Here is a 22913-nt window from a genome sequence, read left to right as displayed (position 1 = left end):
TTGGCAGTGCCGTATAATACATAAAAACCGAATTTTTACAGCGGCGTTAGGAATGTGAAAGCGACAGTTATTATTACGAACAGGTAGGTAAAGTTCAGGCAACTCCGTAAGGTCCGGAACTCAGCCGGCGTTGCTGAACCTTTGCCGATAAAACAACGGGTTGATTAAATTTTTGCAGATTGCGATATTGATTAAGCAAACCAACACGGCTTGAATTTAACAAATTGAGTAAATACGAATTCGGTCAAGTTTCATGGATACATTTCAATTTTATTCTAAAGATGCTGAAACGGAAAATACAAAACAGTATTTCGTGATTGATTTTTGTTTGTTTTAGTCTGAAAAATTAAGTTCTACCGAAAATAATTACAACGACGTTGAATCTGTATAATTTTTCCCATTTGTCAAAGTCAGCCGATACCAGTTCCCTTGAAATTAGAAAAAAAAAAAGTTGGTAAATTATTTCCCCCTGAGTATGAAGTTTACTTTCATCGTCCTTCAACCCTCATCCCTCGTAGCTGAGTCCTGAATTTAAAATACAACCTGAAACAACATCATCAACAAAAAGAACCGAGTTCCTTCAACTTTCTTTCCTCTCGACTAATTAGACCCAACTCGCAACTAGGCGAGCAAGTTTCCAGAGTTCAGCGTCACTTATCGATTCCCAACAATTTTCAAAGATACCAACCTGCAATAGCTAAACTCGTAGCCATTCGTATTATAACGAAATTAGGCGAAAGAAAATTCAAGTATATGACCCGTCAAATCACGTCATTTATCACTGAAAGAACGATTACCTGGAAGTAAATGATTTCCAGTAGATCGAAAAAAATTCCTGAGGAAAGAACAGAATCTAGGAATCAAAAAATGTCAAATTAAAATACTCAGTTACATCCTACATGGTGGAACATAACTGAATTTTTGAATACGGTTTCAATGACTCTGAATCGGTGTCAAATATTATTTTAACACAAATATGACGTACTGTCTGAGAATGTAGGTAATTTTCTTTTGTAACGTTTACGATGTTATATTGCATGTTTTTAGCATATATATATATATAATACAGTGACTGTAAGCCATGAAACGCACATTCAATTTTACTACAACTATTATTTAATAATTTATACATTTATCAGCAATTAGTTTCATTTTCCCGAGCTCAGAAAGAAAACCAATTTCGGCTTCCATCGGGGCTTTATCCAACTTACAGAGCCAACGATAAGAGTGTGAGAATGGAGTGTTTATATATGTATAGGTATACCTCTTCACGTCGACTTTACTTGGCACTGCGATCGGTAAATGCAAATAAATACAAAAAAACACAAATTCTGTCGTCGTCAAAGTGATCGGGCGTAAAATCTATTCAAAAAAGAAATCTGCTAAAACAGCCGCGAGCTGGAAGCAAGAAGACTAAGACAACCAACGCTAGACGAAGTTTATAGAGAATCCAGCCTGCCTGCATCAGCTAAAGCGACTACGGTACCTAGCCGCGCTTTCCTTATTTGCGCAATGAAATTGAACAGCAACGAAATTCCCGTTCGTTGTTTATTCAACAACCTGTATACCTAGATACATACCCAGCTATAGAGAGACTGCAGCCGAACTTAGCTCCGAGTACTACGAAGTTCCACCCGTCCCTCCCGCACTGCGGAGCTGATCGTACAACTTTTCGAGAAGGCAGGAGAACTCGGAAATTGCCAAGTTCGGCAAACCTAATTGAACGGAACGAATGACCCATATTGACAAGCGTATTGTAACTCCGGCATGTAAGATATCTGTCGATGGTTATACGGTGGGGGCGTACGAGAATGCAAAAGACCAAAAAGTCAACGGGACGAAATCCCGAAACTCAAATTACCGTGGGTTAAAAACGTAGAAAGAGCATAAATATACGCACTGAGAAACATTTCATTTGTTATAGTAGAAAAATTGAGTAAAACAGGTATCGTTAAAAAAAAACTGTTTGAATATTGTTGGCATTAGGAAAAACGAGGTACGCCTAACCATTTTGCGTTATTGTCGATCCTTTTTTGGTAATTGCAACGCAAAATCAGTTTCTGAGGTTTGCTCTACTTTTTTAGTTAAACAAGGCTTTAACGTCAATTTATTGTTACAAAAGCATTAAGTTTTCGCAACAGTTACAAAAAAATATAGCAACAGTGATCCCAATGAGAAAGAATAGTAACGGATACTAGACTTTCTGGTAACAGTTACAAAACTAATTTTCATTTTCTAGCTAAATCTATATTTTTCGATTGTGGTAAAAAATGAAAATGGTTAAGGACTGAACGGTAACCGGAACTAAAAAATTCTCTCAGTGCGACAAGTTGTCTTGTAGAAAAATAAACGTTGAGAACGCAAAAAGTATAAACAGTTTTATATCAATATGTTTTTTTGTTTTTCATAATGGGCAAGACTACGAAGGGCAAAATATTGAATTGCGAAAATACCGAACAGTCGAAAAGTTGACTTTTCATACGTTTTCATTTTGGTCCTTCTGCATCTTGCAGATCACAATTTTGCTTTTTCCGAAATTTGATTATCGACAGATAATTTTGTTGTTTTCTTTTTTACTGTCCGAGGCACTGGTCGCTGACAATTTTTAATTTCGATACTTTCATTATTCTATAGCTTCAAATTCTGTGATTTGTTCATTCGGAATGCAGACTGTTCTGAAAATACTAGTACGAATAAAAGAGCGTTCGGTTAAACGAACTTTCGGAAAAACAGTGATTCTACTGTGTGATTTATAAAAAATCTCAATTTCGGTACGCCGATCGTTCGTTATTTTAAAATTGGTATCTCGAAAATTTCGGGCTTTCGACCAGTCGACTTTTTGGTCTTTTAAGATTAGGATACTCGCCACCCCTGGAATTGATAGATAATTACAAAAATGGAGTCTCAATTATTACAGATTTTGAGCTTGATTGGAAAGCGTGCCGATATCAATAAATACCGAAATGTTTCAATATTCGGTTAATTTCTCGCACCTCGTACTCGCACGTATGTTGGCCAAGGTTCGCGAACACGTGGGGAAAAAAAATAAGAATGTTTTAGGCGGTAAGGAACAAGGGATTTGCACAATTGTACAATTATCGCGAGAAGAACTTGGTGCTTTCTGATTATTATCGCACGAATTAATGAGGGAATATCGCGTTTCGAGGACACTGCGACGAAGTATAAACAGCATGTGCTCTTCTCTCCATCTTGTAATAACTGTACAATTATAACCTACTCTGCACCGAACTGAAAATAAGACGCGTGTGAATTCGAAAGCGTGTATTTGAACGCTGCTAGCTCCTGAAGAGCCTTTCTCATTTTTCACATTCACCGAGCTCTTGTCGAGGTTGCACTATTCCTTACTTTTTGTTACTGCGGGCAGTATCCTAAGGCGAAATGTCACGTAACTTCGTCATCAGTTCAACGAGAAACGTAGTTCTCGAAAAATAGTATATTGTTCTTGTCAATGCGGAAGCAGGTCTCATCACAGTCATATTTGCTTTAAGAATCACTCATGGAGATACGGGTATGCATATTCAATCGGTAATACGAAAGGTTCATTCGCATCCTTCGATAAACTACATAATTCAACATTAGTTTCAATGCAAAGAAAATTTGTGTTGGACGTTTAAAAAACAATCGGATTCTCTCACGAGATTCCCCGACAGATCTATACGATCTGGATTACTGGATGATGTACGATTCTTAAGGAGTAAATTCTAGTCTAGAGTTTACCATTCATTGTTTACAGTCTTTCTGTTGACGCTTAAAGAACTTGCAGAAAAGAATTGTTGTTCAAAGACAAATGAAAATTTAAAATGTCATGCGCCTCTGAATATGGCCGGAAAAAAAGGTTGAGCCGATTGACATGATTCCAATGCTTCCATTCGTCCGAAATAGAAATAAAACCAACTTTTCCAATCAATAAGAACGTCAGTATGGCCGAAACCAAAGATAAAAAAAAACTTTTAACGTCAGCTCTGAAGAAAAGTTGACTTTCCGAGCAATTCTTTCAGTTTTTAACTATATATGTATACTGAAGATCCATACCAAATTTGAAGTCAACCGATTGAATAGAATTCGACTTTATTTCGACCAGGTTGAAAAATGTAGTTTCGAGATAAACGCGTTTAAAGCTTTGACTTCGGTTTTGACGTTGATTTCTGCCTCAAATGAAATGGGAATTTTTCTTACCCTTAATCAGCGATTTCTGGAGCATAACATAGAAGACCTTCCGCCGCATTCGCAGCTTCCTCGTAGGCTAATCTTTCTAGCCATGGACTCGACTCTATAATTGATGTGCACACCGTGCATTGTTTTACTGTGCTCATAACTTTCTCAATTCCTGGAAATTTGACCTCGGCGTTGGGCCAAAATATTCAATCTTTTCAAATTTCTAAACCAAAATACCCCCTTAAGGTAGGAATAGAAATGATCCTATCTAGGATGCATTGATACGTTGATTGGGCAGAAAAGTCTTTTTGCAGTTAAGATCAAATTTAGAAGATTGCGTAAACGTCGATGGTTCGAAATCAGTGTTGAAGCTCAATGGCGGGGGTATTGGTAGCTTCGAAGTTGGCGATGGTAACTTTGAGAAGTCAGGAGAACCAATTGTCTCGCAACATTACTACCACTGATAGTATATGTGCGGTGGCCATTGACGACGTTGTAGTCTATAGAATCTCAAACTCGGATGACATTATTCGGTTCCGTTACGGAAGAGGTTCGGCGATAGGGAAAGCGCTGGATATTTAGTGTCAAGTTGCAGCCAGATATACAGAATATTGAACATGCGAGAGTTGTATGAAGTGATGCAGGATCTCTAACACGCGTTATATTACATCTGGATTCTACTGATGAACAGACGCGCTAATTGTGGATGCACTCGTGCAATAAGCAATCATAGAAAAACTTCACTCGAGACATTTAGTTGAGAAAAGAGCATGATAATACTGACGTTTCAACTCGACGTTAATGGACATTGAGCGAATTTAAGCGGGAATTTTAAGTGGGGAATGTTTTTCTGCTGCTCGACGTGGGTAAGCGGCTTTGGAACACGAAATGAGTATACGAGTAAACTTTTAATTATAAACACATTCTGAACTTTTATGTTTATATAAGCTTTGAACAAACCTTTCTGGGATATTATTTTCCCTATTAAAATCACATCACCAGACTATAGTCTCACATGAGTTTCCAATACCCGTCAAACCAATACTCAGAAGAATCACCTGCCGAAAAGTTGAGTCCATAAAAAAAATAAAAAATTGGTACGAACCGCGGACTTACACTGGCACGCAAAATGTCAATTTTGGCGAGTCATTTTCTCGAAGACGTATCGCTATATTGAATCAGGGTTTAAGCAATTTGAAAGAGCTTAAAAAACTCTAAGAGTTACTTTGTGATTAAAAAAAAAAATTAATTTATAAAATTTTGGGACAGTTTTTTTGTTCTCCTGAAAAATCGCAATGACGAAATTTACACCGTATTTCCCGACCACCCTTCAAATGTCCTCTAATACACGTAGGGCGTCACGCTAATATGACGCAAGTCCGACAATAGTAACGAGTCTGGAGGAAACTGGACGGAGTATTTCCACGCGATTTATTCCGCTGTCGATTGTACCGGAGGCTACACAGCAAAGCCCAAAATTGGAGGGCCACATCTGGGCCAAACCGAGTCGAGATGAAACGACTCGATTAAAGGACCAGGCCTAAGGATTAACGGTCACTTGTGCCAGCTGAATTCGGCTTCCGTTAGTGCGGGTGCCGAGTGCCCGCGAATCCGGTTTCGGGTTCCTTGCCTCTTCCAACGTGAACTGCAGCAGTGTGAACGTCGCGCGAGTGGATGATCGATATCGAGGTAGCGGTATAAAAAATGAGACTCATTCCCGACTTAACAAACGTTGAAGGAATGTTGGAATTCGGACGGTTGAAAAAAATTGGTGTTGATTGGGCCGAAGGCTCGATTTATCTTCTTCCTTTTTTTGATCCCCTTGATAAATATGGACACCCGTCTGTACCGGCCAAACTCGAGTCGCATTCCTTTTTCGCGTAAGAAACGCTCGATCGAGCACAATCTCACCGGCATTCGGGTCAGGCCTGTCATCGTATGTTTCTACGACGCGTATCACGGAACCCCCCAGGGTTCCGGGCAAAAAGAGTGTTGCACGAACGGAGTGGAATGGTGAAAAAGTGAGGGATAGGCAGGAAGAAGAGGGAAGCCTGATCCTCGAGCTAATGAATTCGTTACACCGAGGTGAATGTAGTGGTTTGGAAAAAGGGAGCGATTGATTCCACAGAGGGTGCCCCACTTCACCCCAAAGACCGTATTACCATTGCCGAGGGTATGAATATGGTGAGGTTTTCGAATAACGAAAGCCGGATTTCGACTGCGGCGAACGAGCACTTCAAACACTCAACGCACATCGTTTTCTCAGTCCGAAACCCATCTTAAAACGAGATGTCTTGAGCATCCACTCACTGAGATTTTACGTTATACGCTTCTTTAGCTTAACAGAGCAGGATATCGGCCCGAGTGCTGCATCCTGACACGAGGATCGATCGGCCGAGAAGTATAAGAGTCGGGGGACAATGTTAATCTCGTTTCTTTGCGTCCTCTGGATCTTGGAAAAACAGTTTACACGAAGTCAAATCAGAGTGATTATAGCGATAAGCATTGTCAAGTGTTTCAACGCATGTTTCTTGTGACTAGGTATCGTTCGACAGGAAAAATACGGCCTCGAACATTCTAATATGGTTGGCAGTAATTGTCCCGTTCGACGTAATGAGGCTCATAACTACAATTTGTATGTACATATTCAAACGGTCGACTTGCAGACGGCTTTCTACTTGCGGAAACTACAACCGCCAGAGGATACATACCGAGTTTACAACTCATAAGACTAGCGATTTAGCGATCGGTTCGACGTCATTAGGTCGTGAATTGTGTTTGTCGGATGGTTAAATTTTCACCGACACGATCAGGGTGCACCGATGCGAAACGACGTTTCGACGGCGAAGCGCGGCAACTCCACAAACGCAAAGAACAAAGGGGCGATTCAATGGTCAGGCGAAACAGCGATCGTGCTAGATAAAGGCTGAGAAGGAGCAATTTGATACACGGTAGAAGCGTGCGTGAGGTAGACGATTCGGTAACTCAATCAATCGCTGCACGTCGGACCGTTTCACGTTCGTCTGGTATTAACAGCGCGTACGGAAAAATGAAACCGCGGCAGCCGGTCGTCTAGAACGAAAGTTTCCTAGCCCAGGCCAAGCGGCTTGCACGTTAGAAAGTGAGGCTTGCCGACTGGGCTGGAAGGAGGACTTCTTCGTGGGTCAGGTCACGGAGCCACGGCAATTCTCAACGTATAACTGGTCCGCCAAGACAGCGAAAAGAGAGCGAGTACGGGATGGAAGAGAATCGGGCACAATGCTACAACATACACTGGGTATTCAGATATTCACCTACTGTTCTCAAAGGCCACGCAGGTCCCGGGAGAACAATACACCTGGTAGCACTTCGTGCCACAACCTATCCTAGCCACCCACAAAGTTATGCGCGTTATGTCCACGGGGGTCCAAGTCTAGACACCGACACCGAGTTAAGAACCAAGCCCCTGTATTCAGGGGGCAAAGCAGAGGGATGCGAGAGAATTAACTCCGTAACAACCGAGACGGAAACTTGGCGTCATCGCACGAGAACGCTCGATCAAGCAGTGATGACGAGGAGACTTTTGTCTACGAAGACAACCCTTACGACATTCCTGCAATTTCATTGCAGCAGCTTAGTTTAGTGTCAGAGAACGTTTAGAATTATAAAATTGATCACGGTTGTACAGTTGTTAGAATCTAAATTCGAATTGTATCGAAGTGCAGGGTACAAAGGAAGCTCAAATCTCAAACTGTACGTATGTATCGAGTATTCGGACTTCATCCAACATCAGATCAGATTATATTGTATATACGCTAACTTGGGATTATTGTCGTTGGTGGGCAGTTCATCTTTCAGCTTCCATTGCACAGAAAAAGCAAATAGAGGCTTTTGGTTTATCAATTCAGAAGTGTGTATTACAAATTAACACCTTGACGCTAACAATCTTCGCCGAATTGTAGAGGGTGTTGCGTGGTTCTTCCAAGTACGGAGTACGCACACGTCTTTACGATAAATATTTACAAGAGACACGTGATGTTCGTTACGCAGCAGATTTCATTCACTGAAATTCTACGTAATATTCTAGGACTTGAAATGTTTTGTGATATCTTGATCTTCGTTATGTAATTTTGAACGTTACGGGATAGTTCTGTCAAATTTTAAGTACATTTAGAGAATCCTGAAATATCTAGGAAGCCAGTTCGACCACTTTTACTTCGACTGCTGCCAACTGAAAGAGACAACATCGCATAGAATTCTGAATCTAACCTCATTAAATTCCAAGAGAACTGCACGGCACAATTGCGTGATAAAACTGTCATACGAAGCGAGTTTTGTCACGATGCACGTTCACCAGAAATCTAATACCATACGTGTACAAATGTACATGAACCTTTCTCTTTCAACTATAATAGGTCACGTTTACCAAGGATCCCTTGGATATTATTCGTTACATTAAACTACCGGCTCACTACTTGAAAAGAACTCCAGCTACCTGCGGACTATTCGATGAACTTTTCAAGGTTCTAATTTACTTGACGTTATTCTGACTGAGTGGTTGAAACATATTTAAAAATTCACTGAGATTGATAACGTGTGAAATTTCATACAAGCGAGACGGAGGTAAACTAAAGCGGGTCAAAAATTCAACGAGAAACTGTATTTTCACTTAATAAGTGGATAAGTGCTAATTGTTATATATAATTCAACTGCAGAAATAGAAAAATTTCAGTCGAACAACCGTAAAGTATTCTTTTCCCAAGTGCCTCACTCTGCTCTCTTCTATCCACGATCATTTCCGCAGAAAATTTCGGAGTGAAAAAACTACAAATACGAATACAAAACTGCAAAGCATTCATATATAATTTGCAAACTACCTCGATAGCTGCAGGAAAAGTTTACAGTTTTCGATTCTATTTTAAATTTATTACTTTACGGTTTCACTCCGCAATTATGTCAAAAGTATAAACTGTCGAAGTAGTTGGAAAACAAAATACCCCATAACACAAAGGAAGTCTGATGCGTACAGTGAGATATAACTGGTCAACTTTTAGCGTAGTGCGAATCGCGCACTGAGAATAATTTCATTTGTTACAGTAACTAGAAAAATTCAGTAAAATAGGTATCTTTAAAGAAACTGTTCAAATATTGTTAGGATTACGAAAAACGAGGTACGCCTAACCATTTTGCGCTATTGTCGATCCTTTTTTGGTAATTGCAAGGCAAAATCAGTTTGTTCGGTTTACTCTTCTTTTTTAGTTAAATAAGGCTTTAACGTCAATTTATTGTTGCACAAGCATTAAATTTTCGCAACCATTACAAGAAAATATAGTAACGGTGATCGTAATGAGAAAGAATAGTAACGGATACTAGACTTTCTGGTAACAGCTAGAAAGCTAATTTTCATTTTGTACCTAGAACTAAACTTTTCGATTGTGGTAAAAAATGAAAATAGTTAAAGACTGAGCGGTAACCGGAACTAAAAATTTATCTCAGTCCATAGCTCATATCGAGGAAAAGTCCTGCCCGGAGTAACGAATAATGTAAATGATGCCAGTCGAGGCGTGACTTTCTCTCGTGCAATTTCCTTCATCCCTCCCCGAACATTACGCGGTTAAAGTGGATCAGGCTGATTATTTTTAGAGACGATTCCACCGCCCGCGCAACAGCGTTTACCGCGGCTAACCGGTTCGACGCTAATGTTTTCCTTCATTCGGTCGTCCCAATGGCGCACAGCTTTCTCCTGGGCCTGGCTCATGTCGGTCGGTGATCGGGGTCACGTCCGGTCTGACCCAGATCTGGCTGTCAGGACCGACGCACTCCGGCCGCCTCCACGGGTCATGGACCTCCCCAGTTTTCGTTTCCCTTCTCTCGCGTTGTTTTACCCTCTTTCCGATCATGTCACGCCAACGGAGCAAAGTCCTGCTTCGATATACGACAATGACCACGATCATCGCCTTCGCCAAACTCTGCGTCTCGTTGCAATCGACGGTCGCAACATATCCAGCGTCAATGGCGTATCGAATTCCCAGAGATCTCCCGGTTTTCCATACGAAAATAGACATTTTTCTAGGAATCATTTTTTTTTTTTCGTACAAATTAGTCAACGATTAGACACGCGATGTCTCCATCGTAAGTTAAAATAGTCCGATTTTTCTTTCAGTTCAGTTTTGCTTAAACTCAATTACCAAATATAGAATCATTTATCATGCTCCTACGTGTAGAACTTTGAAAAAAAAACACATAACTTTGGTTGGTAATTGAACAAAATGCAGCCTTGTCAAAAAGGTAATTGAACGAAAATCATTTATGCAAAATATTCGACACCGAAAATTGAGTATCTGCAAGTACATCAATGTCATTTTCAAGTATAACGACCCGTCTCAATGGACACTCATTGGTTCCCTGACGAAATCCAATCAACGAATATGATTGAAAATAGCAAAATATTCGTCATCAACAAGATATATTTGTAACTGGAGTGTAAACATTGAAAATGGACAGAAGATGAATGAATTTTTGAATTGTGACATAGTTGAGATTGACACGAAGTAACAATCTAACAATTTGGGCGAAATTTACTTGATTAACCCTTTGAGTCATAGTAGTGAGTATTCTTACCACCCGTTTGATATCTATTTTTTGAATATTTAGAGAACTTTTCAACACATTTTTTTGGGTTTTTTTGCTATTTATAATAGTATACTAATAAATTTCATTACTCGCGTAATTATTGCGATATAATGTAACTTGTTATTGTTGGAAACAAATTGATTGAAAAAAATCGTGAAAACTGAAGGAATGATTCATTTCAAATTCAATAGAATCCGGAGAAAAAACTCTATCCAGGGGTTTTTGGGATCGCCAATTACGAATGTGAAATCAAGTTCTGAAATTTCAGTATGACGAATCCAATCAGCGACCCCGAAAACCCCTGCATAGAGTTTTCTGACCATATTCCATCATATTTGAAATTTTCATCCGCGATATTGGATGCGCCATTTTGAGTTTTTGAAATCTGATCAGCGAGCCCAAAAGCCACAGAATACTATCTCGTTATAAAAGTTGACTCGACACAATAATGTGTGACTCAAAGGGCTAAGCCGTCTCTGCGCCATTCAAATCATGGGATAGCAATGGGCTACCGAATTGTGTAATTTATGAATTGCGAGACTAATCCTACGAGAAATAAACGACGACGCACAGGTAAGGCTGTATTATACTGCTCAGGTAACACACATAAATCGTTCGAAGTTTGGAACGCAGCACAAGGGTGGTATCGCCGAAAATTGCAACTGCTTTTGAAATACGATGATATTATTCCGGCCGCGTGATGTATATCGAGTTAAGTATAACGAAGAAGAATACCGCAGGGCGCATATAAATTCGCTACCGCTGGTGTGTTAAAAACTATAATGCGATCTTTGCGAAGCCTGCATAGTACGCCTGCTGAAGAACAAAACTTTCGTCAAACGAATTCGACCCTTTAACGAAGCTGCGGTAGTGCAAAGTGCGTGACGAGAAGACGAGCTGAATCCAAATGGAAAATCCGACCTGATGTTGGAGCGCCTTCTTCTTCTTCAATGTAACGCAAGGGGCCTACCTGTTTAGATAACGGAATTTACGACGGCGTTGAGAGATGAAACTCACTGAATTAGGCATGCTTTATACATTCTAGGCATACAAACTGTACTCTTGCGTTAACAGAGGGTGCATGGAATGCGAAGACGACGAATAATGAGTTTCGGTAATCAGTCGAGGCAGGAAAGTACTAATTTGGGTTTCGTGGCTGATAAGCCTGTTGAACGTACGAAACGTCGAATAATCCGTAAAGCAACAACGATAACGAAGCTTTAGCACTAGGAGAAAAATTTTTCTGTTACAGTGGAAAGTAATCGAACGCTTGTGACTACACATTTGAAACGAGAATTCAACCGGATAATTACCGGAACCAAAAGTGCTGGCTAAAACTGACTTTTTATAATCACCCGGTGTGGTCTCTTCCGTCGCTCTTAGGCATCATTAAAGAAACGGATGAAATGAATCGGAAACATGATATTGTTAAAAGAAAATAAACCGTGTAATGAAACTTGACAAGACTCTTCGACTTTCCCTCGAGCCCATCTGCCAGCCTATTATGCAGATATGGTTTGGCGAGAAAAGTTCACCCGTATCCCAAGAGCTGCGGGAAATTTTTATAACGACGAACAACATGCCCGGCCGCATACTTATTACAGAACGGATGTACGTAAGATAGTTGAAGTCTCGAAGCGAGATTCGAGGATAAATTGCACAAGAGACGATGACGAGGAGGAACCTGAGAAACAGTTTCTCTGTACGAAGAGCCTGAGTTATCGGAGATGAGGGGCGCCCACGGATGAATGTCGAATGGTTAAAAGTCAGCCCAACAATGGATAGGCGGGGTAGGAAATATTTTTTTCGATTAATTTAGCTTCGTTCCTGTTCATTTTCATTCAATTTTTTCATCTCCTCTCTATCCGCAGGGTATCCGAAGGAACATCGGTTGCATTGTTTGAGAAAAATTGAGGTACGCAATACCGACCACCACCTAGTCCTAGTGGTGGATACGATGTAATATGCTGGATCAGCAATGCCGCGGCAATCGGGTAACGGGTAAAAATCCAGAAAACACAATGGATGGGGGTTGGGATGGGGTTAGTCGCCTAGAGCTCCACCCAAAGCTGTTGTGTCTGCCAAGAGTAGGTACGACACACCCATTTGACCTCGATGTAAAAGAGATTAGATTATGTATGAACCAATGTGCTCCAAGCGAACCGACGTATCTGCAGCAATGCTGCACCATGCTAGGCGTCGTTGTTTCTGAACCAAGAAAGCAGCCCTTACTCTTCTTCTTTTTCTTCTTTCACGATCAGTTGGATATATACAGGGTGTCTACTGCAATCGAGAATTTAGATTCCAGGACATGGTGGCGACAGTTTTGGTCAAATAAAATTCCCTGACTTATCCCTTCGGAAAATTCAGAATTCCCCGAACTTTGTGCGTGTGGAAATTGCACAATACCATTTCCGAAAAATAGCTTGGCTAAATTTACAAAGCCTTGTTGAAGTTTGAAAAGATTTTATAAAAAAAAGTATTTCTTTCCCTGTAGACCATCGCAATTCCTTGACTATTCCCGGTTTTCCCGGTCGGTAGCCACTCGGCAGGATTATTCGGAGACAGCTTACAGGACAATAAATTGATGAATTCTAGGGCCTCAATTTCGTATTCCTGATGAATTATTAATGATGGGACAAATTGGTTAACTGTTGGATCACAAAATTTATACAGCAGTTTATATACAGAGTGAATTGCTAAGGACTGCATGGTCCGTCGTCTGCTAAAATTTAAAGCATTCAAGGCCACGTATTACAAATCGAATGTCGTAGTTTTCGATCAAAAATGCATTTCGTCAATTTTTCCAGGACTTAAAGAGCAATTCTTGTTTTTCAGGATAATTCTAGGATTTAAGGATATTTAAAGAGCAGTAGAAATAACATCCTATGTGTCTTATTAATGGCTCTTTTTTACACCGGTGACGTTCCAAGTCCAGCAAAGGATCGCGTAAGTAGAACCGGAAACGACGAGAAGATGCTTTTCTTTACGAATAAATTTACTAATAGTGAATATCGCGGGATTTTTCTGCTCGATTAGATGCAGAAGCCAACCTTACGCTATAAATAAATTAGCTATAACCTGCATTCACTGAACTCTTTACAAACTATCGCCGAGGTATATTTTTTTTTACCGAAGACACGTCGGATGCTGCAGAGCTTTTGAATAAGCTGCACCTAAAAAAAGGTTATAAGGTGAATCGGTAGGTATAAGCTGGACTCATGATTACCAATTGATAACGCATAGCTATCGATGTAATGATGCAGCACATATAACTCGTAACAAATGCATACAACTCACCTAGAAAAATCAAGTTTTCAATGCAACTAAATTTTTTAATTGTGTATGAAGATACTGAAAATTCGGCAACAGTAAATCTTTTCATTTCAGATATATGTATACGGAGAAGCTACATAAATTCCATAAACGAAATATAAATTTGTGGGGATAAAAAAATTCATCGGTTCAGGCGAACATTTACACATAGAGAAAAATAATTCACTGGACTAGCAGGTTTTACAATTAGTGTTAATATGAAAACAGCAAGAAACTCTATTTACAACAGGTAGAATCTTTCAAATTCGAAAGCTCACTTGGCTACACTTGAAAAATTTTTACCACTGCATTGAAAGTTCTTGCTGTCTTTGTATTAACACTTGAAATTGCTGGAGTCTAGCGAATTATTTGTTTCTATGCAACTAGAATTTCGTTGTTTATAGAACCTCTATCTTCATTCAAAGAAAATTGTCTATCATCCACCGTTTACAAGATATCGCTTAATATTCTGCTAGAAAAAACGTATTTTTCTTGTGGCATTTTTCCCTCCGACCGCGAAACCGACCCCAACGTTCGCCCTCAACCCAGCCCATTTTTCAATTAGTTCTACCAATGTTCGAAACTTTCTTCTTTTTTTTTATTTTGTTCATTCAATTTTAATCAATTTTACTGTACGAGTTTATGCAGCCTTGTACTAAAACAAAACTTTTTACATATTACCTTTCATCTCACATGATAGCCAATTATACGTGTCATCTAAATACTGTACGAAAACTAAATCGATATCAATGTAAAAGAATAGTGTTAAAATTGGAATGAATTCAAATCCAAGTTATATGCTACGTACGCCCGTCGAAATTACGATGACCTGATTTTTAAGCGTACATCATTGTCAGTGTATTTGTAATAAATCTGGAACGATAAATATAACTGAGACGAAAACGTACTCGAGCCAAGTAAATGATTAATTGACTATTAGCAAGTGAATATACTTGAATCGACAAGAATATATTTGGATTGATGAGGATCTGTACTAAGAATATATATTACAAGCAATTGTTTACTTGTATCAAATACGTTTTTCGTAGTGAATTTTATCTACCGATTTCTAATTAATGTAATCGATTTTGAAATTTGATTGATATTTTGCAAGTAAAAAAAAGAGAAAATCAGATACAAACAGAAAATATTTAATCCGCAACAGATTTTACGTTTAAAAATTATATCTGACGTGTTCAAAAGATAATTTCATTCCGACATTCAAAGAATATTTTGAAAATAATGTTCGCGAATCCTTTGAAATTTCAAACACTATGAGATACATGGTACGTGAATAACTATGAGAACCAGAACTAAGTCGTACGATGAATACAAGTTCGGACTTTGGCAACTCATTCACTTAATTTATTGGCTATCAGGAAATGACAGAAGTCACACGAAAAAAACTAAAAATTATAAAGCTTCATTACAACATTATCCGGTTTGAATCAGTTTTCATTACTCATTAGAAAAGGAGTCTCCATCGTATGAACGGAGGAAATTTGGCGGCAATATCTTTTTGATAGAGGCATTCACAAAATAGAACAATTCCTACTAGACTAAAAGTGGAATACATTCGCCAACCAATTTTGATTAATCCTCTGTTCATATTATGGTGGTTTTTTGTCCGAAGAGTTGGAGATTCTAGAAATTAAAATCAGACTGACAATCAGCTTGTAACCTTATAACCTTTGCTGAATATTGGCAATTCGTTTATTTCTATGTTCCTCTTGTTATTTAACAATGACCGATAAAATAAAATGAGTTTCTGAAAGCCCAACAGTGCATTCATATCGATGACAGCTTATTAAGCTTGAAGTTGGTAACTTAAACGTAATGATGCATTATTAGTTTGTTTTTTTCAAATCATTATATCGCAGCTTCAGGTTTGTCCAAGATTCACTAAACCATAGTGAAACAAACCATACTCCTGTTTTGCAAAATTAACTCTTTCAATCATTCTGAACTTTGTAATCAACTCAAGTGAACCTAGCTTCGACTAGCAATCAGTTTTGTGGAAGCGATCGAAACGTCTGTAATGACAATACTTTGCAGAGGTCAAGCCAAGCACTTACCTTGTAAGTTGTCCAGCATGTAAGATAGCAGCTTGTGAGTCCCTGATGGTTCCCCGTAGAGTGCCAACACCTCCTTGTTCAGCGGATTTCCATGAAGACCAAGCACTTGTAACTGGAACAACTTCCCGAGTTCGTAAGGTAACACGCGAAGGTAGTTTTGATTCAATAACAACTCCCTGCAACAGAGAAATTCGATCGACCAATTAAACTGGTGTAATTTTATCAACATATTTTTATTCTCAACAATCAATTATCCAAATAATACAGCGAACTGCATCTGAAATGTATCTATGGTAAGTAATAAGGCCTCAGACTTGCAAAATAAAGGTAAAAAAGTCAATTGCCAACTTGCATAAAATATACTATACATAAAAATGACAGAAGCAATTTTTTAAATCAGCATACTTGAGGTAGATGAGATCCCCCAACTCAGCAGGCAGACTACGCAGTTTGTTGCTGCTTAAATCTAACAATCGCAGATTCGCAAGACGGCCAATTTCAGAAGGTATCCTCTGGAGACTGTTGTCGTTGAGATACAGCGCCGTCAGATGTGTCAGCTGCCAAACATTTGGACTGAGATTTCTAATACTGCCTGTTATCTCCAACTCCGGCCAATAAGATTTCTTCCCAGAGTTTGCATCCTCAGTGGACATGATAGTGTGCGTACGACGTGGGTTAGCATTCTCATACTTATCTTTGTGATTGCGGGACATCCTAAATCCTTTAAAGAGAAAAAAAGAATTGAAATTATATGACAAATTTATTTTTTATAATCGATGTATCATATCATCACTATTTTACTATTTTATGTGTAAATAATAACTTGTACCATTGAACAACACCGTATTATAATCAGCAAAATTATAAAAAAAATTTCACCAAATTGATTAACTCCTTTTAATTTAATAGCAAATGGCTGCACTGCAAACAATAATCGTTGACCACTTGAATTGGAATTTTAACAACAGATCAAAGATGCAACTGGCCTATAAGCTTCGGTGCTGAACAGGCGCTACATATTACGTCTCGCAATCAGAATTTCCATACATCAAATTGAAAGAAGTATTATTAACAAGTGAAGCAATTTACACATGGTTGCTGAAGCATTAGCTACACGTTAGATTATTTGAAGAGTTAATTTGGTTGTGTGAGTAGGAATTGGTATTAAATGAGATAGAGAAATTCATGACATGGCAAAAGGTAAGTGCCGCATAAGCAACTCTAGTTTACAACAACGGTGATCGTGTAGTCTAGTAAGAAACAATAAATCAAAGTCCTCATTTATCAAACACTAAACTTGTAAGTCTGACGAAATATGGCCAGAAGAAATGGAACTTCTCCGCTCTGCAGGCGAAATTTTTACGTAAATCTATAATGACGAAATATGGGGACAATTAATTGAATGACCGGACTCGAAGCTATTACGATCACACAAACAGCTATCGCGTTTCTATGTTAGATATCGACTTGGTTGCATCAAAATAAATTTAGTGAACACGAGGTTAGAGTGTTCGTAACGTTAATGCAAAGAAGATTTATGAAAAATGATTATTTTGTACATTTAAATTGACTTCGCAGTACGTCAGTTTGAGAAATATTAACTTAATTTGCTCGATAATTACAGTTGACAGAATTGTAGACAATCCGATGAGAATTGAATTCAACTTGAAATATTGTAAAAATCAAGAGACTCATTTAAATTATATTAATCAAGAAATCACTTTTTAATGCATCTTAAAAATGTAAGGCAGTCTTGGTGATATTTTATATTCCTACTGTTCATAACACTTATTTAGCAGGAATACGACGCATTAGTTGAATATTAACAAATCGGTACAAATAATCTGTCTCACAGTAGATCAAAGTTTTGTTGTACTTGATCGATTAGCGAAGTCTTTGATATATTGACCCACTACTTTTACTGCAGAATATAAAAATTGATATGATCATTGACTAGATGTCGATCATGCAAATTCATAAAATTTTATGCAAAGGAAACAAAATAAGTTTACTTCGCCAACAATGAACAAGCTACAAACCCGAAAACTGTAAAAAAACGTATCGCGTATGGAAAATAGATCCATCGAAGACTCGAATTGACAAGTAAAAGAAACGACAGCTGTTTGCGTCTCCTAAGCCTTACACCGTCTCGGCTGTGTGGAAACGAGTAACGATTTAAATCAAGAACTTCTTTGGGACACCGAGCGAGAGGTTATGGCTTTGTAAATAAGCCTCATTTTTGCCACGTTGGACTAACCTAGTGTGGCAGGCGACGGAGAGGAGTTTAGTGTTTTAGGTTATTTTGACAGGAAGGAGGATCGGAGTGTCTGTTTGTAGCACGAGACATTCGACGCAGGACAAGGCGACGGGCAGAGCCATTCGACGATATGTCGTCTGTATTTGTCTGGGTTAATTCCTCGTGTCATATCGTTCGGGGATAATGCGGTGGACGAGGATGAGGATGCGACTTCTTTGGGAGCAACTAGAACCGGAATCCATAACCTATCATCAATGAGTTGCATGTATTAACCTGTTTTCTTCCGTATATTAACCATGTGAATATATCCGGGTCAACGAGCGCTCGTTAACCGCGACGCACGGGGGCGGCGAGCCTTCCACCAAAATCCGGACGATTTTCCAAGCGGAATTCCTATTTCTTTGAAGCAAGGCTCCGTACACCCTCGGGACGACAGCCGACAGCGTTATGCGGACTTTCTGGGTTTTTTGGGGTCGGAGGAGGTTCGTAAGCGGTTATAAGTGCTCGGATTATCATTACCCACCTTCATCTACCTCTCAACACGCACTAGAAACACGGGGAGTTTATTCCAAGTCAAATATATCGCGTAAACAAAACTACCTTGACATACACAATATCCTCCATTTATCAACTGCACCCGATCAGACATTTTCGAACGCCACCATTGGCTCGGCGGTTCTCCGAACTTTCACGAACCAGCCGAATTTTACACATAAAGGTACGGTCGGTACAGTCCCGCTATTGGAAAGAGAAGGCAGATACAAACTGACTTTTTTTCTCTCTTTAATAACGCATGCGCGGTACCGTAACCATCGCAGCATCGCAGCTGACTTAAATTAAACCACAGAGGTATAAAGTTAGAGGAGAGAAGAGTCTAAACTAACTTGAAAGAGAATAAAAGTCGTGTACCTTTCTGTTTCTACTAGCGTATGCGCAGTGGTGCGCTTTCAAATGTGGGGCTAGACATACCAGCGGCTACCTGTAAGGGTGCGTTTCGAAATATACTTTTAGTACTGCAAATACTAGCAACATTACATTGAGTCTATTTCTATCTCTCTGACTCACATGTACCCTTAGAGCATATGTATATCTTATTCTCTGATGACTGCGGCCACAGTTTTAGCAACGGCGAGGTTGACGGCATGGGTAGCTACCTCCAGTAGTATATGTTCTAGGCATGGCATGTACCCAAATTCCGGTACTTGTATTTTATGAAACAATCAACTATAGTTACAAAAATCGATCTTATATAAAAGCTGATTAGTTAAATTATATATAATGATACAAAAGCTTTATCTAAACAGACAAATGAAGCCAAATAGCACCAATATGAATCTGTTCCGTTCCGTTGTTCCATGCAATTTCGGTACACGGAACGGCAGAGTTTTTCAAGACTCGGAACCCTCGGAACGGACTGGGAAATCCACTAGATTTTGTCTAGGTTTCGTGATCGGAAAAATTATGCTTGGCCTGACGTCGCATGTTATGGCAATGCCCTAAACATTTGATCGTATTGTGCGTAGCTTATCACCACGCCGTTGAGACCACACAAATATATAGAGTAGAACGTAAGTAGCTGTGTAAGCGTCCCGTGAACAGATTCGAATTGATTCTTAAGCTACCCCCCCCCCCCCCCCGTAACGCAATGTGAAAAGCGACAGAGACGGCAAGAGAATTATTATCTTCCGTCCTTCAGAGAACCGATTTAACTCTCTTCTGAGCGCCGTGCGGCATCAGTTGTCTCCGAGCAATCGGAGCGAAGTCGCGTGCTCTCAGTATCGGTTCAACATTCAGACCGCGTTGTTGAGGTGGTATCACGTTGTTCGATCAGTGTATTTCCACCGTACTCATCTGTGAATAATACACGAGGAGTAGCGTGTAGCCTGAAGGAAAACCAAGTTACTGAAATAAATACATCCTGCGATCGTTGAACGTGAATTTCGTGTCCCGAATTTTCATTGTTTTGTGCAACTTCCTGTAAACCTGAGATGCTTCAAGAAATACTACATGTAAAAGTGTGGAGCAGCCCTGAATCCAGGTAACGATAGGTACTCATTTTAATTATTATTGATTGATAATTCGAGGTCCTACATTCGAAGCCGAACATTTTTTATAGCGTGCAATGCATAAATATCAAACTAGACTACAGTAATGATTCATTTGAGAACTGAAAAGCCAATATGCTAAATTAATTCGGGCCTCCTTTTTCATTCTACCGTGCAAGTATTGGCGATTCAGGTATTGGCGAATTCGATTCTCGACTCTCCGCGTCGGGTGTCGTTTGTTATTGTTTGTGCGGCCGACCTTCGGCAAGTGCGTAGTTGCATCGTTGGCAAGTTCAACTCACAATCAGTCCTTTTAGGCAACCAGCTACGACGCGAAAAGTGCAAACGGACTTGGGAATCGAGTGTAATTATAACGCTGTAGAATTTTAGATATTTCTAATATTCTGAAAAAACGGGCCCTGCGAAAGGTGAGCTTCGTTTGACAATGAGTTCGTATCTCGGATTTCGGTTCGCGGATCGTGTCTCACGCTTGGACATACATACGTTTGTAGAATGCAATTGTGACGTGTTTATCATTGAGTGGATCATTTAGGCGTCATTATTTTTGTATAAAAATAAATTGTCGGTACGTTAACCGAATACGGTAGTATTATTGTTCACGCATGTGTAGTTGTGTCGTTACAATGCGTATATAGCGCGACGACTCGTACGTCGTACCTTTCGAAACAAGTAACAATCCTTGGTGCGCGTTCATCAGAATAGCGCTTTTTTGGTCGATTGGTCGTTTGAAAGGTTTAAAAATCAGAAGAAGCGAAAATAATTTTTCTTATGTTATTCTTATGGGAATTAAAAAAAATGCGATAAGGACTATCTTAATATTAATATTAAGGGCTCATTTTTTCACAGTAATTTTTTACATCCAAACGAAACTTTTGAGCCTGTTTGGGAGAAAAAAAAAATTTTTGTTTTTTTTTGAACCACCCTTAATGTTCAATGAGTAATATTCTGTTATATTCTTATCGCAGTGTAAAAAGTGCGACGCTTCACCATTCGACCTGATTGTGAGATGCTACGCGAACTACTACATTTCAAGTGTGGAGCAACCTCAAGGAGGTAAGAATACTCATTTTAGTAACCGTTTGATTGTTCAAGGTGGTACATTTGAAGCATAATTTTAACCCTTGCGTAATCTGTAAATAACGGTGATAATTAATTCGAGAACTGACAATGCAGCTTTATACATAAATTAATTCGGGCCTCCTTTTTTGCTTTTCCAGATTTAAGCAGAGACATCCGAGCAACTTCTCCATTACTCGGCAACGTCGGTGAGTTTGCACGTATTTAGGTTACGGGTTTTTCCCTGGTATTCCCCTGTCACGTGGCGTGGCGGTAACAATTGTTACACAAATCTTGGATTTCTTAGCTGCATGGATAGGCTCATTCGCGATCGCAACGTGCTTGACTTTTGGTCGAATAATTTTCGTTTCGCAATTTAATTAACCGTAGCTTACTTGAAGTTAGAAATCTTACACGTTGCTAAAAGTGGAATGAGCATCGCGACAGGTACCCATCGCTTACTCGGCACTCGCGAGATCGAATTGTGTTTCGCAACTGATGTAATAATCTACGTTTGAATTTACCGACGATGTCGTTTAAGCGGTGGGTTCACCTGAGGTTTGAACGTATTCAAATATTCACGTCATTGTTATAACGATAAAATTCCAAAGTCTGGCATAATGTAATGTAATCAAATTGCATCCTATGTTATACGTCATTTTCAATATTCTAACATTCAACAAGTACCGATCAAATGCTTTTTTTTCTTAGCTCGCTTAGAAAAATGCTAATTGGCATACAGGATGTTTTTAATCAATTTTACAAAAGGTTGATGTACCGATAGTCTGCCAACATTTGCTAAAATGATACATACGATATTAGGGTTGGCGGGAAACAACCGCGATACTGTATTCTGAGTAGGCAGACTACGATACAAAAACATTTTGCTCCCAACAGGTAAACAACGAAAATGTAAGTCAGTGACCACGGTGCGAATGACGAAGAATGACATGTGTTGGAAAGAATGGAGAATCGTTTAGATCGAATATAGGTAACCGGGTAGGTAGGCGAACGTTTTGGGATACGTCGCGGGGTTTGTGCGTGTGTGTGTGAATCTCTTTACCGTTGGGTGGCTTCTTTGGGAAACAGGCGAGGGTAGGAAGGTCGCGATGTACCGTGATGTTACTAACTTTTGTAATCCACAGCGTCGAACGATCACAGAAATTTTCCCAAAAGACTCCGTATTCGAGTCTCTCGAGTATTTGAAAGCATTTGAATATAAACGAAATTGAATTTTCCATTTCTTGTCACTCTGCAACGATTTTTCAATCGTTATTCAGTTCAATTATTTAGTCATTACCGATCGTTATTCCATTCAATTGATCTCTGTGATCGTCCGAATGGGCAAAACGCATC

At 39.3% G+C, this 22913-nt stretch overlaps 1 protein-coding gene across 3 annotated transcripts in view; it reads right to left on the bottom strand.

Moving 5' to 3' along the window:
* The window catches only part of LOC124310326 (CCR4-NOT transcription complex subunit 6-like), a 482747-nt gene extending 463657 nt beyond the window's left edge, over positions 1 to 19090 (bottom strand). The window contains exons 1-3 of one of the 3 annotated variants that reach the window (XM_046774137.1): positions 18709 to 19090; positions 16584 to 16899; positions 16179 to 16354 (exon numbers count right to left, since the gene is read on the bottom strand). In XM_046774137.1, coding sequence (XP_046630093.1) covers positions 16179 to 16354; positions 16584 to 16899; positions 18709 to 18733 — 517 coding nt within the window. In that variant the 5' untranslated portion in view covers positions 18734 to 19090. The remainder of the gene's footprint in view (positions 1 to 16178; positions 16355 to 16583; positions 16900 to 18708) is intronic. The other 2 variants (XM_046774139.1, XM_046774138.1) reach the window with 2 other exon arrangements.
* Between the last annotated feature and the right edge of the window lie 3823 nt (positions 19091 to 22913).

This window comes from Neodiprion virginianus, chromosome 1 (genome assembly GCF_021901495.1).
Source record: "Neodiprion virginianus isolate iyNeoVirg1 chromosome 1, iyNeoVirg1.1, whole genome shotgun sequence".
In the NCBI taxonomy this organism is placed as follows: domain Eukaryota; kingdom Metazoa; phylum Arthropoda; class Insecta; order Hymenoptera; family Diprionidae; genus Neodiprion; species Neodiprion virginianus.
This window is presented reverse-complemented; position numbering and strand designations above follow the sequence as displayed.